Source organism: Accipiter gentilis, chromosome 19, assembly GCF_929443795.1.
Source record: "Accipiter gentilis chromosome 19, bAccGen1.1, whole genome shotgun sequence".
NCBI classification, from domain to species: Eukaryota; Metazoa; Chordata; class Aves; order Accipitriformes; family Accipitridae; genus Astur; species Astur gentilis.
This window is the reverse complement of record NC_064898.1, coordinates 13,989,006-14,009,885: the sequence shown is the minus strand read 5'-3', so window position 1 is coordinate 14,009,885 and position 20,880 is coordinate 13,989,006. Positions and strand designations below refer to the sequence as shown.

The window sequence follows — 20,880 nt, the reverse complement described above, 5'->3', positions numbered from 1 at the left end:
TTGAACATCCATATATGAGTAACTGAAGAGGAAAAAAAATGTAATTTAAATAAAACAATGTTAAAAACGCTATCAAAAATAACTCTCCTCCAGGAGTGTTGTGTGAAAGAAAAGATGCAGCATACATGGATCACTGCTCTTAGAAAACACCTTCTTTAAACTTGCTTCTCATTTCATCGTTCTCTAGTATTACTTAAAATTCAATGCAATCAGAATAGTAATGAAACTACTGTAGTTGTTTTGTGTAGCACTTTGTTAATGTCTTAAATCCCAGTTTTCAGAAGCAGCTGACAACCTGGAGCACCAGTAAATTGTACATGCTTGGACCAGAAAAGAGGTTCCCAGAAAATGACTCAGTTTGCACTCCTATAACAAGATGCCATTTATGAAAATTTCAGAAACACTGTTTTATATTAAAAGTTAACATATTTCTTATTGTTTGAGTGAGGGTTTAAAACTATTTCAATAACTAGATGTTCCTTATTTCTATTCTGAAGGGCCATGTTTTAAGAAAAAGGCTTATATACATCATCTGTCACTATTGGGTTGTAGCTCAGGAAGATGAACAAGTTCTGCGACTCTTAAACCATAAACTTTCTCATTTACAAGGCAATTTTTCAATTTAGAATAAAACTCAAAGTAGGTTTCTTTAAAACTATCCTTTTTCTTCATTTATTTCTCCCCTTTTTTGGTTTGTATTTCTTGTTCACTTGATGTTTAAATCAACAATTCCAGCCTGAAACAGAAGAAATCTGAAAGTTTTAATCAACAGCCTGAAAGAAAACATCTTCACAGCCTTTATTGTTATATGTAGATATGTCTCAAGAAATCCGTTTCTGGTGTGCTACACTTTGAACACAGCTTTGTAAATCACTCGCCATTTAGCACTGATGGCATCTGGCTTCGTTTTCTGCCAACCATAATCGGGGCAGAGCTGTCTCTAGGGGCAGAATTTCTCCCTTCTCATCCTAATTCTTGTCTTTACACTCACCCTGGTGCTGCTGCCACTTTCGCACTGAGAGGATGCAGGCTTTGCAGGAGAAAGACCCCCAGGCTGGGTCTGAATCAGTAAACTTAAGCGCGTGTCAGCATTTCTGGGTACTGCAATGCAGTGTCTTCCATCAGTAAACTTTTAGTGTCCTCCCAAGTAGGACTTGCACCAGAGCAACTGCCTCTCTCCCTAGGCACATTTTGGCAACTGGAATGGTCTGGGGACAATAGCTTGCACCAACCCTACTTTGGGAGGCAAACTACTTGAATAGGGGCAAGCCATTCCTGAATTGGCCTCAGTGCCCAGATAAGCTCCCTGTCACATTTAATGTACTAGCACAGCCACAGCCACTGAGTCTTGGGTCTGGTCTTGCCAAATCTTATCTTTGCACAGCTCATTACTCAGCTGTCACAGCAGCACCAACCTGTGCAGCACAGGATGAGTCCAAAGTCAAAACCCAAAAAGCCTGAGAATGCCGTTGAGAAGATGCCATAAAACAGCCTCAACAATAGTGAGTCATCAACAGTGGGTCGAAATGTGACACAAAAACATTTTAGTTACGTTTTAGAAGTGCGAAGGACCTGACAGATTCAGATGAAGTCAGCTCCACAGTATGTGGTGGTCCAAAAGTTAAGTAAAAATGTAATCATTTGGCAGTTATCAGTCACCCTACTGGAAAAGCTGAGGAATGAATAAATGTGACTCAGCTGCTTTATGTTTTTCAATGTAAAAGCTTTTTTTTAAAAATTTGATTTGCAGTTTTATAGCTGCTTTGGCTGGGGAGTAAGCACATTTCATTGAGCATTAGTTATACTACAATCTGTAGTGAGTGGAAAGCATTAATATTTCAAGACTAAAAATTAATTCAGGGTTAGGAAAAAATCTGATGAACGATGGTTGCATCTTTACAGCTCTCTTTCAGAGGGACTGCTGTAAAAGCAGACACAACTGTCACTGCTTTATCTAGAATTGGTAATTATTACACTTTGCACCTTTCTAGCCATCTGAATTGCTAGATTTGAGTATAATTTTGCAAAGGAATGATAAAAATCCAGCTTCTTTCCTTAGGGTGTAAAGAATGGGATTTTTAAGAGTACCTGTTTTATGGGAACATAAATTTCACTTTAAAAAGTCATTAAAAATAAGCTTCTAACTTACTCACATGCTTTTCAAAGTCACAAATTAAGTGAATTAGAAAAAAATATCTTTTGATTTGTTGTTTTTCACCATCACTCAATTTGAAGTTTATAGGCATCTCCTTAAAGTCATGTTTTTTCAGTGATGACTTTATCACTCATGGAAGTTGTGAAATCGATTTGCATCAAGCAGCTTGATGAAAAGTTTTGCAAATGCCAGAGTCATTAAAAACTTGAGCAAATGCAGTATCACCTCTGTTGGGTCTTAAATAGATTAGGTTTCCCAAATAAAATGAAGTGAGATCTGTGAAATGCTAGAAAAATTACCGGTAGCACACACGAGACATCTAAAATTAATAACAATGTTGACTTTGGTGACAGTGTTTGTAATATCTGTGTTTGTTTAGATAGACTACTATGAACTTAACCAGAGGCAGAGGCTTATCAGAGGCACAGTATCTTTCCCTATAGCTCCATTTTTTCCTTCTAGGATTGTAACCAGTTTCTTTTCTCCTTTACTCTTCAACTGATAACTGTGATGGAAAAAGCGCTTCTCACATTGGTGACAGAGAGCTGACAGATGCATGTAAATACTTTACTGGCATCCAGACTAATGACTAATGACTCTTGACTACAGACTCAAGAACTCCTAACCTTGAGCAGGCCTCTGCTTGGACTACTGCCTGTTTTAACAAAGATGCTGACACATTTGTTTCTGCCACCATGACAAACCTGTAATTTCTTCTTTTGTGTGAATGGTACCATATGCTCACCTTTCTATTCACTATGTCTGCACAGTTGTCGTGCAAAGCTCTTCTTCCCTAATGTGTTACAATACTTCTAGTCTTTACATTTCCAATACCACCTAACACTATATGCTATGCTCCATGTTCTCCTAAAGCAATTAATTTGATTTATACCAAGACACTGCAGGAAAAACAGACTGACTACAAACTCCTTAAATAAGCCCATGAGATACAGGAATGAATCAACTCAAGTGCTTTTCACTGTACTTGTGTAAATAAAACAGATAACAGAATACTTTGCAATAAAAGCAGGCTGCATTCTTAGTGGAAGCAGAGACAGGTGGCCTGGTTTCATCTGGGATAGAGTTAATTGTCTTCCTGGTAGCTGGTAGGTATAGTGTTATGTTCTGGGTTCAGTAGGAGAAGAATGTTGATAACACACTGATGTTTTCAGTTGTTGCTCAGTAGTATTTAGACTAAGGTCAAGGATTTTTCAGCTTCTAATGCCCAGCCAGCGAGAAGGCTGGAGGGGCACAAGAAGCTGTGAGGGGACACAGCCAGGACAGCTAACCCAAACTGGCCAAAGGGGTATTCCATACCGTGTGACGTCATGTCTAGCATATAAACTGGGGGGAGTGGGGCGGGGGAGTTATTTTTTCCAGAGTGCTCCTCTGGAAATAACTGGGCGTCAGTCAGTGAGTGGTGAACAATTGCACTGTGCATCACTTGTATATTCCAATTCTTTTATTACTATTATTGTCATTACTATCATTATTAGTTTCTTCCCTTCTGCTTTATTAAACTGTTCTTATCTCAACCCACAAGTTTTACTTTTATTTCCTGATTCTCTCCCCACCCCACTGGGTGGGGGGGAAGTGAGCAAGCAGCTGCATGATGTAGTTGCTGGCTGGGGGTTAAACCATGACAACAGGTTACAAAGGGAGAATCTGCCCAGGCATGTGAGGGTGATGTTAGAAAAGCCAAAGCTCACCTTAAGTTGACATTTGCAAGGGCAGGAAGAAGAGCTACTCCTGCTACGATAGCAGCACAAGGCTGAACAAAGAAAATGTGGGCCTGTTGCTCAGTGGGGCAGGGGATTTAATGACACCAGACTCAGGTAATGCTGAGGGACTTGATGTCTTCTTTGTCTCAGGCTTCGCCAACAGTCTCTCAGGCCTCTGTGCTTAGTGAAGGGCTTTGAGGAGAAGGAGAACAACCAGCTGTGGAGGGTCAAGTCAGGAGTTACTTGAAAGAATTTGACCCAGGCAAGTCCATTGGAGCCAACGGGATGCATCCATGGGCGCTGAGAGAGCAGGTGAAGTCCCTGCAAATATGCTATCATCTTTGAAAGATCAGGGAGATTGGGAGAGGTCCCCAAAGGCTGGAGAAAGACAAATGTCAAACCCATCTTCAAAAAAGGTCAAAATGATGATCTGGGCAACCACAGGCCACTCAACTTCCCTTCAGTAACTGGCAAAATAATGGATTGAGTCCTCTTGGAGCACATTTGTGGGCACATGGAAGAGGAGACTGTGATTGGGAAAGGTAAGTGTGGATTTATGAAAAGTAAAAAACCTGTCTGACTATCTGGATGGTTTTCTGAGATAAAATGATTGGATTTGCAGCTGAGGGGAGAACTGGAGATGTCCTCTACCTTGACTTTAGCAAGGGTTTTAACACTGTATCCTAGAATATTCTTGTATCCACATTAGGATGTTACTGTCTGGATGGGTGGACAACTAGATGGGCAAAATCCTGGCTGGATGGTTGTGCTTAGAAGGTAGTATAGGGGTCTTGTCCTGGGACTTGCCCTTTTAAACATCTTTGATAAAGACCAGGTGTCAGAGAAGGTGTTGAGGCACAATCCTGCCAGACAAAGCCAAATCTGGTGAGGGCGGCTGATATGCTTGAGGGCAGGGATGCCATCCAGGAGGACAGAGCTGACAGGAACCCTGTGAATTTCAATACGGACAAATGGGAAGGAATAACTCTTTCGACAACACAGGCTGGGGACTGGCTGGCTGGGGAGCAGCTCTGCAGAAAAGGACTTGGCGGACAGTGAAAAAGATGTTAAAAATCTGCAGCAGGTTCAGCAGAGGATCACCAAGATGTTTGGGGCTGGAGCACTTGCCCTGTGAAGAGACATGGGGAATTTGGGCTTGTTCAGCCTGAAGCAGAGGTGGCTTCAGGCATACCTAACAGCAGCCCTCAGTGCATACAGGGAGGTCATTGAGGAGATGGAGCTGGGCTCTTCACAATGCTGCAGGACAGGAGGATGAGAGACAATGGACAAATTCAAACGAGAGGCAGAAGAAGCAACTTTTTTCCCCATGAGGGACAGGCAAGCAGTGGCGTATACTGCCCAGAGAGGCTGTGCAGTCTTCATGCTTGGAGGTTTTCAAGACCTGACTGGATGAAACCCTGAGCAACCTGGCCTGACCTCAGAGTTGACCCTGCTGTGAGCAGAAGGTTGGACCAGAGACCTCCTGAAGTCCCTCCCGGCCTGAATTATTCTCTGATTCTGTGACAAGAAGCAGGAAGAACTGTAAATTTACAATGGTATTTTTGGACTTAACTGATTACAGATGTAGACCAATATTTATATTCAAAAAATAAGTAAGAATTTCAGCGTATACATCGTGACTGACTTCAGTATGGACTAAGTATGTTGGGAAATTCTGGAGAAAAACAGGCCAACAACAAAAATTAAGTTAAAATTGTTTTTGTCTTTTAAAATTAGCAGTCAGTATACACATTATTAAATTACCTTGTTCATCTCTGCATCTTCCTGAAAGCTTTTCTTTTGGCACAGAAATGGTTTAGAAATACATTTTTTGATTCTGAGTAGGAGATACAACAAAGATTTGGGGCTTGGCACTAAGTTGAAAGGTACTGGAAGAGTTCTCCCTTCTTCAAAGTATGAAAACCAAAGTTTAGCCCTTGCAAATTTCCATTCTACATCAGCATCATCCTGTAAAACAGAAACACGTCTGTTAATACACTCTTAGTACCACCTTGACTATTAAAGATGCTCTAGCTAAACTTTATGTCTGTTTTGAATGTAATTGGTGGAAGTTAAATTCAAACACATCAAGAACTTGTTTATAATCTGTGAAAACCAAATTTCAATGAATGGAACTGTTCTTATTAATCCATTTAAAATAATGCAATTACAGAAGAACAAAGTGGGTTTGATTTAAACATTGGTTACTCCACACTCAGTGCTAATAGTCTCCAATACTGCATCACAAAGACATTCCACTGGTGCTCTTTGTAAACACACTGATAAGAAAAAAAAGCTCTGACTTAAAAGCACACAATACAATGCCCAAGTTAAAGCTTCATGGCAACACTCAAATGCATCTGCTAGGGCTTGACTGAGTAGCTGCTTGCTTGGAACACTGTCATGCTCAGTAAATAAAATGGAAAAATCCTATGTTAATATAAAAAAAAGTAAATCTCTCAATGAGACCGACAGCTTTGATTTCTTATCTTATTGGTCTCTTCTGTAGCAATTAGTCTATTATCTTTTTTGTGAAGAAGACATAGTATCAGAACTTTAAATTAAAATTATTACTTTAAACATGAAGTTAAAAAAGATGAGGTGATTCTTGCCTAATTGCTTCCACTCACTGGAATATATGATTAAATCAGGTATGCTGTCATCACCATGGTTTATGTTTAGCATTTACAGTAGCCAAAACACTCACTTTATTCCTCCCTGTAAAGTTCAAGAGGGTTTTCTTCAGAGAGGACTGAATATTGCTATAGCTGTTTTTAGAAGCTGTTTGTATCCAGTCACCATATTTTTGGATAATAGCCTGGTTTTTATTGCTCTGAACCTGATAGTGTGTTCTGTGGCCTCCTGAGTCAGAAGAATCTGAACCTCCCTAAAGAATGTGTGTTGCTCTTGCTCACACTGGACAACACTAAAGCCCCAAACCAGAACCTGGAACCAGAGCGGTGTCAAACCTGAGTCTGCTGCTCTGTGGCAAGGGCATCCCCTGGGAAAGGCTGAGGTGGCCTAGCTCCTGGAGATCTGCTTCCTTTTTTTACTAAACAATGATAATGATTTAGTCCTTTGTTTTCCATGGCATGCAAAAGTTCATGCTGATTTTCAGTAGCCCTGCTGAATACTTTGTCAACTAAAGTTTTGTTTGCTGCAGGGGACTAGAGCAACAGTTGTTTAAATAAAAGAAGAAAACAGCATGCTATAGACTTGTTTGCAGGGTCAAGGCATAGGAACGAGAACATCCTTGCAGCAAGACGGACACTACTCAAATAATAACTACAAAAGAGGCAAATGAAAGATTCACAAAGTCACTCAGTGCAGCCCATCCTCCTCAGGAACACAACACATTTCAACACCAGTTTCTTAGTCCAGTCTAGTTCTTACTATTGCAAGCACATGCAGCTGGGTAATGTCCAGGTATTTTACAATAAAAATGTACAGTGAAATTAGTATTTTCTCCTAATATATTCCAAAAGCCTATGTGTTATTTTTCTTAAATAAGAGGTTACCAAGGAAATTTTCCAGGAGATTTAGACAATTAGCTATAACAGTAAATGTGATATTTCACCATAAACGGAATTTTTACCTCAATTTCCTGGAATGAACTGTTGATCATTGCGATAAGCATGTTCAGTAAGACAATGACCATGGTAACATTATAGACTCCATAAAGGACATAACCAATATTTTCAATAAATTTGTGTTTATAGTTGATGACAACTGATTTAACTTCTGAAAGTCCAAATATAGCCCAGAACAGTGTCTTGAAACTTTCTTCAACACTAAAAGCAGAAATTGAACACACGTATATGTTACTGAAGAAATGCTTTATAATCATATTGTATAAATTGCCAGTTACCATTTTTATACAGTGTACAAAATTTTCCATTATCATAATGTAGAACTCTACCATAGTGATATTATGCAGAACAAGTAGACTATCTATTTTCATAGGTACAGGCTGTTTCATAATATGAGATTCCTAATATTTAGGACTGGTACATCTGATTCAGTTTAGGAATTATATATACAACCTCAAAAGAATATTACAATGATTCACTTGTTAACTACTTTAATCTACATGCTACATGTTTGCTGGTAATGTGAATGTAAATAACAAAAAAAATTAACCTGTAAATACTTCATTTTAATTGCACCATTAGTTCATTTAGTATGAATTATTTCACCATTAATATGACTAACATTCTGAAACTGTGAAGAAGACAGGATGTCTGACTGCAAATTAGCTTTTCTTCATAAAATTACTCTGACACACCATAATCCTCCAGCTGAGTTTTCACTATTCCACAAATTCAGGGTAAAGGTAATAAGCCATGGTGTGGGGATACTGATTTATTATTTTTTTTAGGTCAGTTGATTGAAATACATGTATTTCCTCTTAATCAGTTTATATATACACATAAACATAAGTCCAAACCTCTGAGGTATCTTTTCCTATCTATTTCCACCTGCAAAAAATTTTCTCTTACTTTGATGAAGAGATCTCAGTACCCCATGTCCAAAAATGCAGTAGCATTGCAAAGCACATTTTGGATTTTATTGAATTATTGTTATGAAAAAAAAAGTTAAAAGAAACTTGTAATTTTTAGTTGTGAATTTACTTCTCTGCTTATAATATTTTATCAGTATTCCATCTGTGAGTTGTAGTTTTAGGTACTTTACCAATTGTGTGAACTTATAATACTAAAAAAGTAGAAACAAATTTTTCCCTCTTGGCCAAGTTTGCTTCCTGGCTGAGTATACTTTGTAACAGATATAGCTTGAATATCATGACAGTAGCGAGAAATTAAGTGGGTAAGGGCTACAGAGCATGGAAAAGAATGACTTTCCACTCAATTGATTTATCTTAAAATCACAGCTAGAAATGAGAGGCAAGACAAATGTATACCAAATAACTCCTGACAGAGTAAATTCAGAATTTCTATTCTTATGGCAGGAGAAGAAAAAAAGAACAGCCAAGGAAATAAAGAGTCAAAAAAAAAAGGTGGGGGGGGCGGAATATATTTTCTCCTCTCAAGATGGAATAGGTTATTGCCATTGGAAACTATGGTGAGCCAGAGCTTAAAAGAGGGATTAGATTTTTATTTTTTTTTTACTATTAAGAATATACAGAGTTGTCTGAATTAACTTACAAGTATTTTGTAATGCGTATTACACTGTAGTGACTAGCCCGCTTCAATTGCAGATGACAGTGGCACCTGATGGAGGAACCGGCCTTGCTCCCACATGCTGCAGGGAGCTGCAACGCTGGCGCTGACTGACTGCCCTTGCAGGCAGGATGCTGTCCTGCAGGCCTAGGGTCTGACCCAGCCTACATCCCAAAATCCCCAAACAACCCCGGGAACAAGCCCTGTGCATGGAGCGCTATTACAGATTGCACTGCCAGGTCATCTGACATATGTACAGGACTGTGTAAGGGGTCTGAGGTACTTCTGGTTTTTTATAAGCCTCCCCAGCCTAATGCAGCCCAGGAGGCTGTTGGTCTGCTTTGCCACCAACGCACATTGTTGGTTCATGGTCAACTTGGTGCCCATCAGGGCCCCCAGGTCCTTTTCTGCCAATCTGCTTTCCAGCTGTTCAGCCCCAGCCTGTCCTGGTGCCTGAGGGTCTTCCTCCTCAGGGGCTGGACGTGACATTTCCCTGTGTCAAACTTCATGAGGTTCCTGTCAGACCATTTCTCCAGCCTGTCAAGGTCCTTCTGAGTGGCATCACAACCAGCTGGCCTATCAGTCACTCTTGTTCATCCATATAGGCCTCCTGACACCTTTGCTTGATACTCTGCCCATTGAGTTGGACCAATCTTGGGTGATGAAAAGGCAATTCTGAAAATCCATCAGCTTCCCTGGACTGCCCTTCTCTTCAGGGCCTTATCCCATGAGATTCTTCCCTTCCTAGCCTGAAGTCTGCTCTCCTGAAGTCCAGGGTTGTGGTCTTGCTATTTGCCTTGTTCTCTCTTCTCAGGAACCTGAACTCCACCGTCTCGTGGTCAGCCAAGGCTGCTCCCAACCTTCACATACCCAACCAGTTCTTCCTTGTTTGTAAAAGTCAGGTGTCACAAAGCTTCTCTCCGCATCATCTCCTCCATCACCTGTGTCAGTGCCCTCCGGACACCTCCTGGATTGCTTGTGCCGTGCTGTATTGTCCCTCCAGCAGATATCAGGGTGTTTAAAAATCCCCATGAGGACCAGGGTCTGCAAATGTGAGGCTTCTTCCAGTTGTCTGAAGAAGGCCTCATCTACTTCGTCTTCCTGATCAGGCATTCCAGAGCAGACATCCACTACAATATCACTCATGTTGGTCTCCCCTCTAATCCTGACTTATAAGTTCTTGCTGGCTCATCATCTATCTCTAGGCAGAGGTACAGGCATTCTGGCTGCTCTGTCGCATAAAGGACAACTATATCTCACCTTCCCAGCCTGTCTTTCCTGATTTATCATAGTATTGTTGGGATCAAGAGCTCATCTTCTGATTTAAAATATATCCTTTAAGCACCAGAACAAGAGAGAAAATTACTACTTAATCTAAGACGAAGGAATTTCAGAGATGCAAACCTTACAAAAAAACTAGTAAACTTAATACATATAATGCAAGAAACCAACTTTCCATAAAAATAGCCCACAATCATTACAGTTTAATCAGTTGTACTTACGTTGTGAATGCTTCATTTTGTTTTGCCCCCAGATAGTAGGAATAGAGATTAAACATGCCTATCATGAATGCCACAAACACCATGATAAATATCACCATGAACTTGAAGATGTCTTTCACAGTTCTGCCAAGTGATATCTGCAGTGGTCCAAAGCTTTCATTAGCTGGTAAGATGTAGGCTATTCTGGAGAAACTTAATACTACTGCAATTGCATACAGGCCTTCAGATATGATCTGCGGGTCGGACGGATCCCAGTTTATTCTGGCTAGAAACAAAAGATGAGAATTTCTGTCAGTATTTCAAGATATCTGTACAGATCTATGGGAGGTCTTTTTGGAACAGCAGCTGGAGGTGAGGGAAGAAACCCTGGGCAACTCAAACAGCACTGGTCACTTCTGTTTAGCCAACTGAATTGAGCCAGGTAGCCTAAAACCATTTCACAGCTCCACTAACTGTATTGATTAGATCTCCATTGATTACAGAGGTGAGCTGTAAGATCACTGAGGTAACTTTTGGGGAGTTGAATCCCAGCCTATTAGAGAATTTAAATAAAATTCATCTTACAGTGTCAGGTGATGAAAACTGAATAAATTAAAGCAGAAATGTGATTTGTTTGAGCTACCCAAAATGAACTGTTTTGATGTGGGGATCTGCAATCATTAAATACCATCCACAACTCCAAAACTGTGGGACCAATAATGTTTCTCTACTTTTCTATCTATTCCATCTTTTTCCTAATAGTGGAATGGTAATGGTCCTTTCCTGGCATACACCAAACACCCATTTCCATCACCTTTTCTATCATCATTTCTATCAATCTGTTCTGTTGAAGCTAATCCACTTGTGTGAATTACTTGAACGTCCTTTTGATCAACGAGTAAATGTGACACTGCTGTTTGACAGGGAACGCATTCAACTGCAGAGGAGAACATTCAGGTTCATCCTGTTCTTAAAGAAATATTTACAGAAAAGTGTCAGAATAAGAAAACCAAATCAATACCCTTCAGAATACTTCCCTGATGGAGATTAAGGCATTCTCTGATGATGTGGGGGGCTTAAATTCAATTCACTGTTGTGCTTCAGGCAAAGAGAAGAGCTTAACCTGGGATGGGTTACCTACACCCCAGGAGATTATTGTTATCTGTATTTACACTACTGTAAAGCCAGAAAATGAAACAAATAATTTATACTGCAATGAAGGCAATTGCTGGCATTTGGAAAAATACTAATTTGAGCTGTTAACTAACACATAACCATTTAATAAAGGTCAGTTGTTTGTACACCTTTATAATACATCCATACTCCGTGATGCTGAGCATTATTCAAAACATCCTTACATACATCAAAAAATTATATTCTTCAAGGAACTTACTGTGATGCTAGTATTCATGTACCGTGACAAAGTAATGAATGACTCTGGTTTTAGGCATTAACAAGGCTCAGATAGCACATATTCATTGCCTTGTTAACTGCTGTGTGTTTCTCACAGGTATGTGCATATTCTTTTGTTTATAGAGCTCTTCACTGTAAAGCCTACTACACACTATATTCAAATGAGAAAATGCATGGCAAAAGACTGCATGCTTTCACAAAAGCAGACATACCTATGTTAGCTCTACCTCAGATTTCAACAATAACTAAAAATCAAAGATGGCAGATGTTTCAGTATGGGCTAGTAGCCAGACGTCTTTGAGGTTTCCAGACAAGCTGTATTGTCATAGAAAGTTTGAGGTGGGAAGGGACCTCTCGAGGTTATCTAGTCCAACACCCCTACTCAAGCAGAGCCACATAGAGCTGGTTGCCCAGGATGATGTCCAAATGGCATGTGAATATCTTCAAGGATGGAGATTCCACCACCTCCCTGGGCAACCTGTGCCAGTGCTTGGTCACTGTCACAGTAAAAAAGTGTTTCCTGATGCTCAGGGGGAACCTCCTGTGTTTCAGTTTGTGTCTACTGCCTCTGGTCCTGTCACTGGGCACCACTGAAAAGAGCCTGGCTCTGTCCTCTTTGCACCCTCCCTCCAGGTATTTATAGACATTGATAAGATCCTCCGTGAGCCTTCTCTTCCCCAGGCTGAACAGTCCCAGCTCTTTCAGCCTTTCCTTATAGAAGAGATGCTCAGGTCCCTTCATCACCTTTGTGGCCCTTCACAGGCCCTTCTCTCCAGTACATCCATGTCTCCGTGGTACTGAGGAGCCCAGAACCGGACACAGCACTCCAGCTGTGGCCTCGCCAGGGCTGAGCAGAGGGGAAGGACCACCTCCCTCCACCGGCTGGCAACGCTTTGCCTAATGCAGCCCAGGACACCACTGGCCGCCTTTGCAGCAAGGGCCCATTGCTGGGTCATATTCAACCTGGTGTCCACCAAGTTATGTTTGCTAGCCTATGATTAAACCTGTGGCATTACATATTCACTATTAATATTATCCAAGTTAGCACTACCATACACAGATGTTCTCCAAGCAGACTCCTGTGTACATGCACACACTAAAAAATGGCTAAACTCTGCTTAAGTGCATAACGAAGTCACAACTCATGACTGATGTCAATGGAAACTGCCTTGCTAGATGATACAGTATTATACGGCATAAATGAGTTATAAGACTTGTGCTTGTCATACCCAGAAACTGTGAACATAAACAACAGTCCCTGTTTGCAAATTCTTCAAGTGGATGTTAACTGAAAACCGAATTAATATTTAACTAGCTGCTTTTATAACTTATGTGAAATTTGTAACTTTCCAATAAAATGTATAGGAGTACAATTTAATGGGTTTCAGAATATATATATTAATAGCTCTGCTTTTTCTACAGCCTGGGTAATGAAGAAATGCAACCTTATCAGAAATAGTATTTGAGGCATGGAATAGAGATAGAAACTGATGTAATTCAGTATCTAGAGAAAAATATCTAATAAAGGGAAAAGAGATGTGGTGGTGTTGAGAGTGAACACAAGTAAACAGAGTTTAATTTTTTCTCATTTGGGCAAAATAGCTTCTACTCACTTCTCATATATGCCAAGCAAGTTTATTAACATTTTTCTCTCTCACTGGTAAAGAGAGTGGATTGAGAAATATTAAAATAATATAACAGAGTCTCTGAGCAAAGAATATATAAAAGATATATTGGTTATGTTGGCAAAGCAGGTTTAAGAAGTTCCTGCACGTCATTGCTTAGTTCTGCCCCTGCATCACGTACATCATGTTCACAGTTGCGCCAACACAAGTGTTTGCATGATAGCATTGTTTAAGTGAACAGATGAAATGACCTGGATTAAAATAATCTTCAAAAAGGGTGGGCTGACACCGGGGTTATTTCGATCTTCAATCATTTCATTGCCTGATGTCTAGAACACTCCCCCAAAAGATCCATGAGCATAGCCAAGGGAACTGTGAACCAATAGTGGGGATGAGAAAGAGAAGAAGGGGTGGGAATTTCTTAAGCAGTACATTGAAGAACTAAAGTATTGAAGACTTATTAACAGAAAATCAATTAATCTTGGCCCAAGAGGTAAATCTTAATCATGTTCAATGAACTCACCCAAGGTGTAGTATTTTATGTTGGGCTCCAATGTTGGACTTGTCAGATCTTTCATATTTGCATCAACGAAGTTCTGGGCTCTGGATGCATGCCAAAATGCCATAAACCTTGCTATGAATGATGCTGCAAAAATTGCTAACATGCCAAAATCAAGCATATTCCATAACTCAAAAAGGTATTCCTTTGGACCTTGAGACCAAATTTCTTTACATTCAGACCATATCATGCCTGTATAAGACAGAACAGAGAAAACAGTGTGTTCTTTTACCTTCACGTTTGTTTTATTTGATATTTTATTATATATAGGATATGCTCTTGTTTGCAGTCAAACTCAAAACAATTTTGGTCAGTGGAAGTTTGAACACAAACTAAAATCCTTGAACCTGCCAATTCATATACATTCCAGTACTTCTTTCTCATGAGAGTAGTAATAATAATCTTTCATAGTGCTTTTTCCTGCGCAACTACAACAGCTTTCAAAGAAAAGAATAGGATGTGAGTATTACCATCTATTACAGACACAGGAAGAAACGGAAAGAGCAGAAATGCTCTGGCATGATCATATAGCAGTGGTAGAACTAATAGCAGAACTCACATTTTCTTATTTGCAGAGTACACTGGGTACAGTCTCTGTTACTGAAATTGCAAATATATGTAACAAATGAGCATCAAAGTAAGAATCAGACCTAATGCTTCTTCAATAGAGAAAAGGTATCTGTTTGATTCCTAATTATTCTCCCTTAATAATAAAATTTAGGAGTACAGTATGAGTTATTGAGCAAATCCTTCTCCTTTTCAAGATAAAATTTATTTAATCATGAACTACATTTCTAGGATTCTAAAGAGAGTTGACAAAAAACTGTATTGGAGTAACGTCACTATTTTTTGCACTTATCACACTGTCTGCACTTATCACATTGCCTGAAGCAACTTTTATCATTTTCAGATAAGGACAACTATAATGTTAACTACAGTAATTAAACTCAATGCTACTGAATCAATTTTTCATAAACCGTCTTATGCATGACACTAAAAAAAAAATAGATTAAATTAGCAAACTAGAACTTCAAATTGGGAAATTACTATTTAGTCCTTTGACGAAAACATTGGTATTTATAGAGTATTTGAAAATCTAAGTGCCATATTATTCCTGTAATGCACTATTATATTAATTTATAAACAGCTTTAAGATGAAATAAATAAAGATTGTCAATGTCTTTTAAAGCTATAAGAATCAGCTGGTGTACAAATGGCTCCAATTTCAATCACAAAGTGCTCATAAAAGCAAAATATTTTAAATGTATAAGCTCTTGAATGGAAACAGATTCTACTTTGCTTGAATTTAACTCTCCCATAACTAACAACCAGAACCCAAATCTTTAAAACATTTGGGCACCTAACCCCCATTGGAATAAATATTAGATTTGTAAATAAGAATCAGACAGCTAAAATATTTTTGAGGGTCTGGGCTCAAGTTCTGATGCTGAATAGTATCGCATCACCAAATTGAACAGGTCAGCTCAGAGTACTATTCATAGTATTCATTTCATCCCTATGTTGGGATGGAAAAATCTACCACTGAATGTTCAGGGGTCTATATTACTCTTCTATTTTATCAATAATACATTCAGCTACACACTATTAATTCTGCAGGCATACTTGCAAGATAAGACAATCTTAGCAGAAAGAAACAATTGGAAATAAAAAAACTTTGGCCCATGATGTGGAAATCTTTCTCCTTGGGAGCTGACACAGTCTGACTCACAAAAAACCCAGAAAACTGGCACACACTTTCCTTTGATATTCATAAAACTGAACTAACTGATATTCAGATGATGTAGATTTCACCTAAGTCCTTAACCTGAATGTTTGTGATTAACTAGGCACATGTGAATCCTGCTGACATCCAGTAAGAAACATGAGGCCAATGTGGGAATGCAGCCAGTTGAATAAACTCCCTTTGTTGCAATTTTTACATATAACATTAAGAGCAAAGGATTAAATTGGGTCCAGCTTCACTGAATTCATAGCAAGGCAAAGTTAAGCAAAAATTAATCTTTACCTATTACCCAAGAAATAATGAGCATCTCCATCCATGAGAAACAGGATGTTTTCATCCTAAATAGCTGTTTTACATTGCCTGTTGTTTCATTAGGTCGGAGTTTGGTGCCATCAAATCTGTCAGCTGCATTCATGACAAGCAGACCAAGAAAAATGGTGAAAGAGGCTGCATGGGCTACAAACTTCATAAATGGTCCACGCATTATCCTCCCCAGCTGCAACAGAGGTTATGAAACACAAGGATATTGCATTGCCTTCTTCCAAAACAAAAATGTATAAAAAGAACAGTAACACAGAGAAAGATATATTTCAGTAACACAGAGGAACAAATATTTGGAAAAAGTTGTATACTATGACACCATGCTGACATTCACCTTTAAAAGTTTCTACTTATTTGCTATTTTCAGAGGGATAATCTATCAGTTTCACCATATACGTATTTTTAACTCAGTGTTTTGAAATGATTCTGTAATTATTTTGGGGCATCTATGCCTATTATAGGTAATCAAGAGAAAAATTTATTATAGTTGTTGAATTTCTTACAGGATAGTCATCTTTATGAGGCAACAAAGAAAAGGAGATTTTGACACTTACTAAAAGCACTAAATTATCACCAGAAGTGAATTATGACTAAAGAATTCTGTTTCCTGGCTGACATGATACTTAGTTTAGCACAGTTATTGTGCTGTTTTCCCAACTTATTTTCTTCTTATAAAAATGTGATGAGGCCTCAAAAGGTTAGGTTTATATTCTGTAGTGTCTTAGTTTCCTTCCTTACTCCTTTAATAGAAATGTCCTCAACTTTGTCATGACTAAGAACAACTCTAAAATGGTTTAGTGCAACACTTAAAAACCCTAGAAGTTCCATACAAACTCACAGAAGGCTGAACTTTTAGCAATTATCTACTTTCTTTTTTAGAGTGACTGTATTAATAGTAAAAAAGCTTATTCACTTAGTTGGCAGCTGCAGAAAAATAATTTTTTATTTTAGATGAAGACAGTTATCTGTATCTGACAAAAAATCATTGGAAAGAATTGAAGCAAGTGTCACGGAGCTCAGCTGAAACATATAACTATCTGTGGTCTGGAAAAGGGAGGGGAAAACAGATAAGTTACTGGTATTCATATTTTTGCTACACTTGTTTCAATATCAGTCAGAATTTTGCTGTCCTTACAGTCAGCTTTTACAGAAACATAGAATAAGAGGATGCAGCTGAGGATGTGGTGGTAAGGTCTCAAATACAGATAACATTAAGAAAACTGGACAAATGTAAAAAGAAGATACTGTTAAAGGAACACTGTCAAGGTTAGCAGGCATGAAATTTGATCTTTCTCCTTTATATTATTTTGCAAACCCATGCCATTCACTATGTTTCTCACTCAATAAAATTAATTTATCTTTTATTAAATAAAATATTCCATCAGCCTCATGACATGAACTTCAACAACCATTTTTTTTGCGTGAACTACAAAGAGAACAGGTAATCACCATGGGGAAAGATTTTATTTCAAGCTAGGAAGGAACAGTCATAAACAACACACAATAAAGCAGAGCTGGAAAATTATAAAGTACCTTGACAGTGTCCTTTTAAATGCATTATTCTTGTGTTCACAAACGAAGATAGGTTAGGAGACAGATGCCAGAAAGTGACATAGCCAGAAAAGAAGAAAAAATACTGAAGGAGGTAATGTTAATATATCCCTTGATCAAAAAATATAAAATTTAAAACACTGAACTCCTAGCACCCTACACCCCCCCCCCCCCCACTTCTTCAAAAGAGACAGAAAAGTATTTTTTACATATATATATATATATATATATATATATATATAAATCTCCCTGGAAGCAGGACTGACTACGGCCGAACTGATTACACAAATGCTGGAAGTTATTATTGCATTGCCATATAACAGTGATCCATTAAAATCTTGAAATGACAATTTTAAAATTCCAAATCTCTTTATGGAGAAGATATAGGTCAGAAAATACAAATCAGGGAAGGAAAGAATGACATGTAAGACAAGGCCATAATCTTGCAAATTTGGACTTTTCTATAAGCTACAGTCCCTCCTTAAATACACTTTCACTGTGCATTTTGACATAATAAATTCCCTCCCATTGCACAGACCAAGGACATGATCTTCTAAATGCTCTGAATCTCCTCCATGATTTAAGTGGTTTTGCTTTTTGTTTGGGGTTTTCTCCTGGTTTCTGATCCTCTGTGCTATGGTCTTTCATTTGCTAGAGTTTTGGAGAGTGTTTTGTAGGTTGGTTTGGGTTAGGACAAGATATACAATAGTTACGCTGTGGATATTTGACATGTATTTGTCCGTATATAGGGTCATCTGAAATGGCTGGGGACTGGAGTCAGTGATTCACATTATTCCTCCCTTGTGAATCTCCAGAAACAATCAGTATAGTACCATTAGGGAGAATGGCATTGATAAAGAAATGATAAAATAGGACTCCGGGTATCATATCTATCACAAAGGAGAAAAGGCCTGATAACAAAGAAGACAGAATGCATATACAGTTTTAGAAAGAACAATTCCTAGCTCCTCATATACTGGACATAATGTTCAATTTCTTTTCCTCTACCACAGTGTGAAAGAGGAATGTGTGTAACCCTCAGAACATGCTTCCAGAAAGCATGTAGGGACTTACCAAGTTACTTCTTTAGAAATGCCAACCTCAGGTGGCTGGGAAGAGCAAACGAAGACTCAATTTCAAATTCAGCCCCCTCATCTTGGCCAGGGGCTGACTGAATTGCTTATGAATTCATAAAGATAAAAATCTAAATTCTATTATTAATTAGAGCTGAACAGCACAGACATCAGAGATTCTTGGAGATAACTGAAAAAAGTTTTTACTCTTTCAAAATGTCATGTAATAAAATAGTATTCAAGAAGTTTGGGGTTAATTATGTCAGTAGTTACATTGAATTACCAATCAGAAATGCAGAGCAAACAGTTCACAAAACTTTAAAGTTTATCCACATGGATTGCTGGCTGAAACTCAAATAAGAGGCAATCTTAATTCCTTTTGGCATCTGACGCTAGTGAATTCCTGCCAAATCAACAATTTTGTCCATGTATTTCTGTGAAATTTCTTCCAGATCTGAAACTCTCAATTCAGTATCTGTGATCTAAGCTCAAATTAACTTTTTCCTAAAGAGGTAATTGGTCAGCTATACGGGTAACTGACTGAGATGTTGCAAACGTCATAAAGACATTTTTGCCTTTCTCAGAGCCGGTATTGGGTTTGCATGGCAAAGTTTTGGTAGCAGGGGGGCTACAGGGAGGGCCTCTGTGAGAAGCTGCTAGAAACTTCCCCTATGTCTAATATAGCCAATGCCAGCCAGCTCCAAGTCGGACCTGATTCTAGCCAAGACTGAGACAATCAGCAACAGTGGTAGCATCTCTGGGATAACAGATTTGAGAAGGGGAAAAAGTCGCTGCAAAATTGGGCAACTTCAGCCAGAAAGAGGAGAAAGAACATGTAAGAGCACCAGCCCTGCAGCCCCCCAGGTCAGTGCAGAAGGAGAGGAGGAGATGCTCCAGGCGCTGGGGCAGAGATTCCCCTGCAGCCTTTGGTGATGAAGACCCTGGTGAGGCAGGCTGTCCCCCCTGCAGCCCAGGGAGGTCCACGGGGGAGCAGATCTCCACCTGCAGCCCGGGGAGAGAGGACCCCACGCCGGAGCAGGGGGATGCCCGAAGGAGGCTGGGGCCCCGTGGGAAGCCCGTGCTGGAGCAGGCTCCTGGCAGGACCTGTGGCCCCGTGGAGAGAGAGAGGAGCCCAGGCTGGAGCAGGTTTTCTGGCAGGACTTGTGACCCTGCGGGGGGACTCACGCTGGAGCAGTCTGTGCCTGAAGGACTGCAGCCCAGGGAAGGGACCCACGCTGGAGCAGTTCTTGAAGAACTGCAGCCCGTGGGAAGGACTCACGTTGGAGAAGTTCATGGAGAACTGTCTCCCATGGGAGGGACCCCACGCTGGAGCAGGAGAAGAGTGAGGAGTCCTGGCCCTGAGGAGGAAGGAGCAGCAGAGACAGTGTGTGATGAACTGAGAAATTCAGGAGTAAAGTAAAGCCTGGGCAGAAGGGGAGGGCAGGGTGGAGGGAGGGAAGTGTTTAAAGATTTGGGTTTATTTATAAGTATCCTACTCTATTTGACTGGTAATAAATTGAACTAATTTCCCCAAGTTGAGTCTGTTTTGCCCATGATGGTAATTGGTGAGTGATGTCTCCCTGCCCTTAACTCGACCCACAAGCCTTTCATTATAATTTCTCTCCCCTGTCCAGCTGAGGAGGAGAGTGATAGAGCAGCTCTGGTGGGCACCTGGCATCTAGCCAGGGTCAACCCACCACAGAGCCATGGCATGAGAATATAAAGAAATGTGTCAGAATAACTCCACTGCAAGCTGTTATTTTCACCACAAATACCATGGTATTTTCTCTGTCTTCTGTCACTGTACCCTATAAGGCCAAACCTGGAAAAAGAATGGGTACTTTGTCTTGGTAGGAGGAGAAGAGATTTATAAAATTCCATCAATTTATACATAGAATGGACTCTGTTGATACAAAAACATTCTATATTGAAGCCATCCTATCCTGAAATTAAACAGTGAACATTTTTGTCTCCAAAAAACAGAAGAACCAAATTTTGAAGTATGAGTGAAGCACAAGGTAAGAAATGGCAACTGTTCAAAACGGTGGATTAGATTTTAC

General features: G+C 39.5%; 1 protein-coding gene across 2 annotated transcripts in view; it reads right to left on the bottom strand.

Moving 5' to 3' along the window:
- Positions 1-20,880, bottom strand: part of TRPC6 (transient receptor potential cation channel subfamily C member 6) — a 105,103-nt gene that overhangs the window by 7,881 nt on the left and 76,342 nt on the right. For both annotated transcript variants that reach the window (XM_049823138.1, XM_049823139.1), the window contains 5 exons: positions 16,158-16,371; positions 14,096-14,323; positions 10,556-10,820; positions 7,472-7,667; positions 5,641-5,844 (listed from right to left, as the gene is read on the bottom strand). In XM_049823138.1, the coding sequence (XP_049679095.1) occupies positions 5,641-5,844; positions 7,472-7,667; positions 10,556-10,820; positions 14,096-14,323; positions 16,158-16,371 (1,107 nt within the window). The remainder of the gene's footprint in view (positions 1-5,640; positions 5,845-7,471; positions 7,668-10,555; positions 10,821-14,095; positions 14,324-16,157; positions 16,372-20,880) is intronic.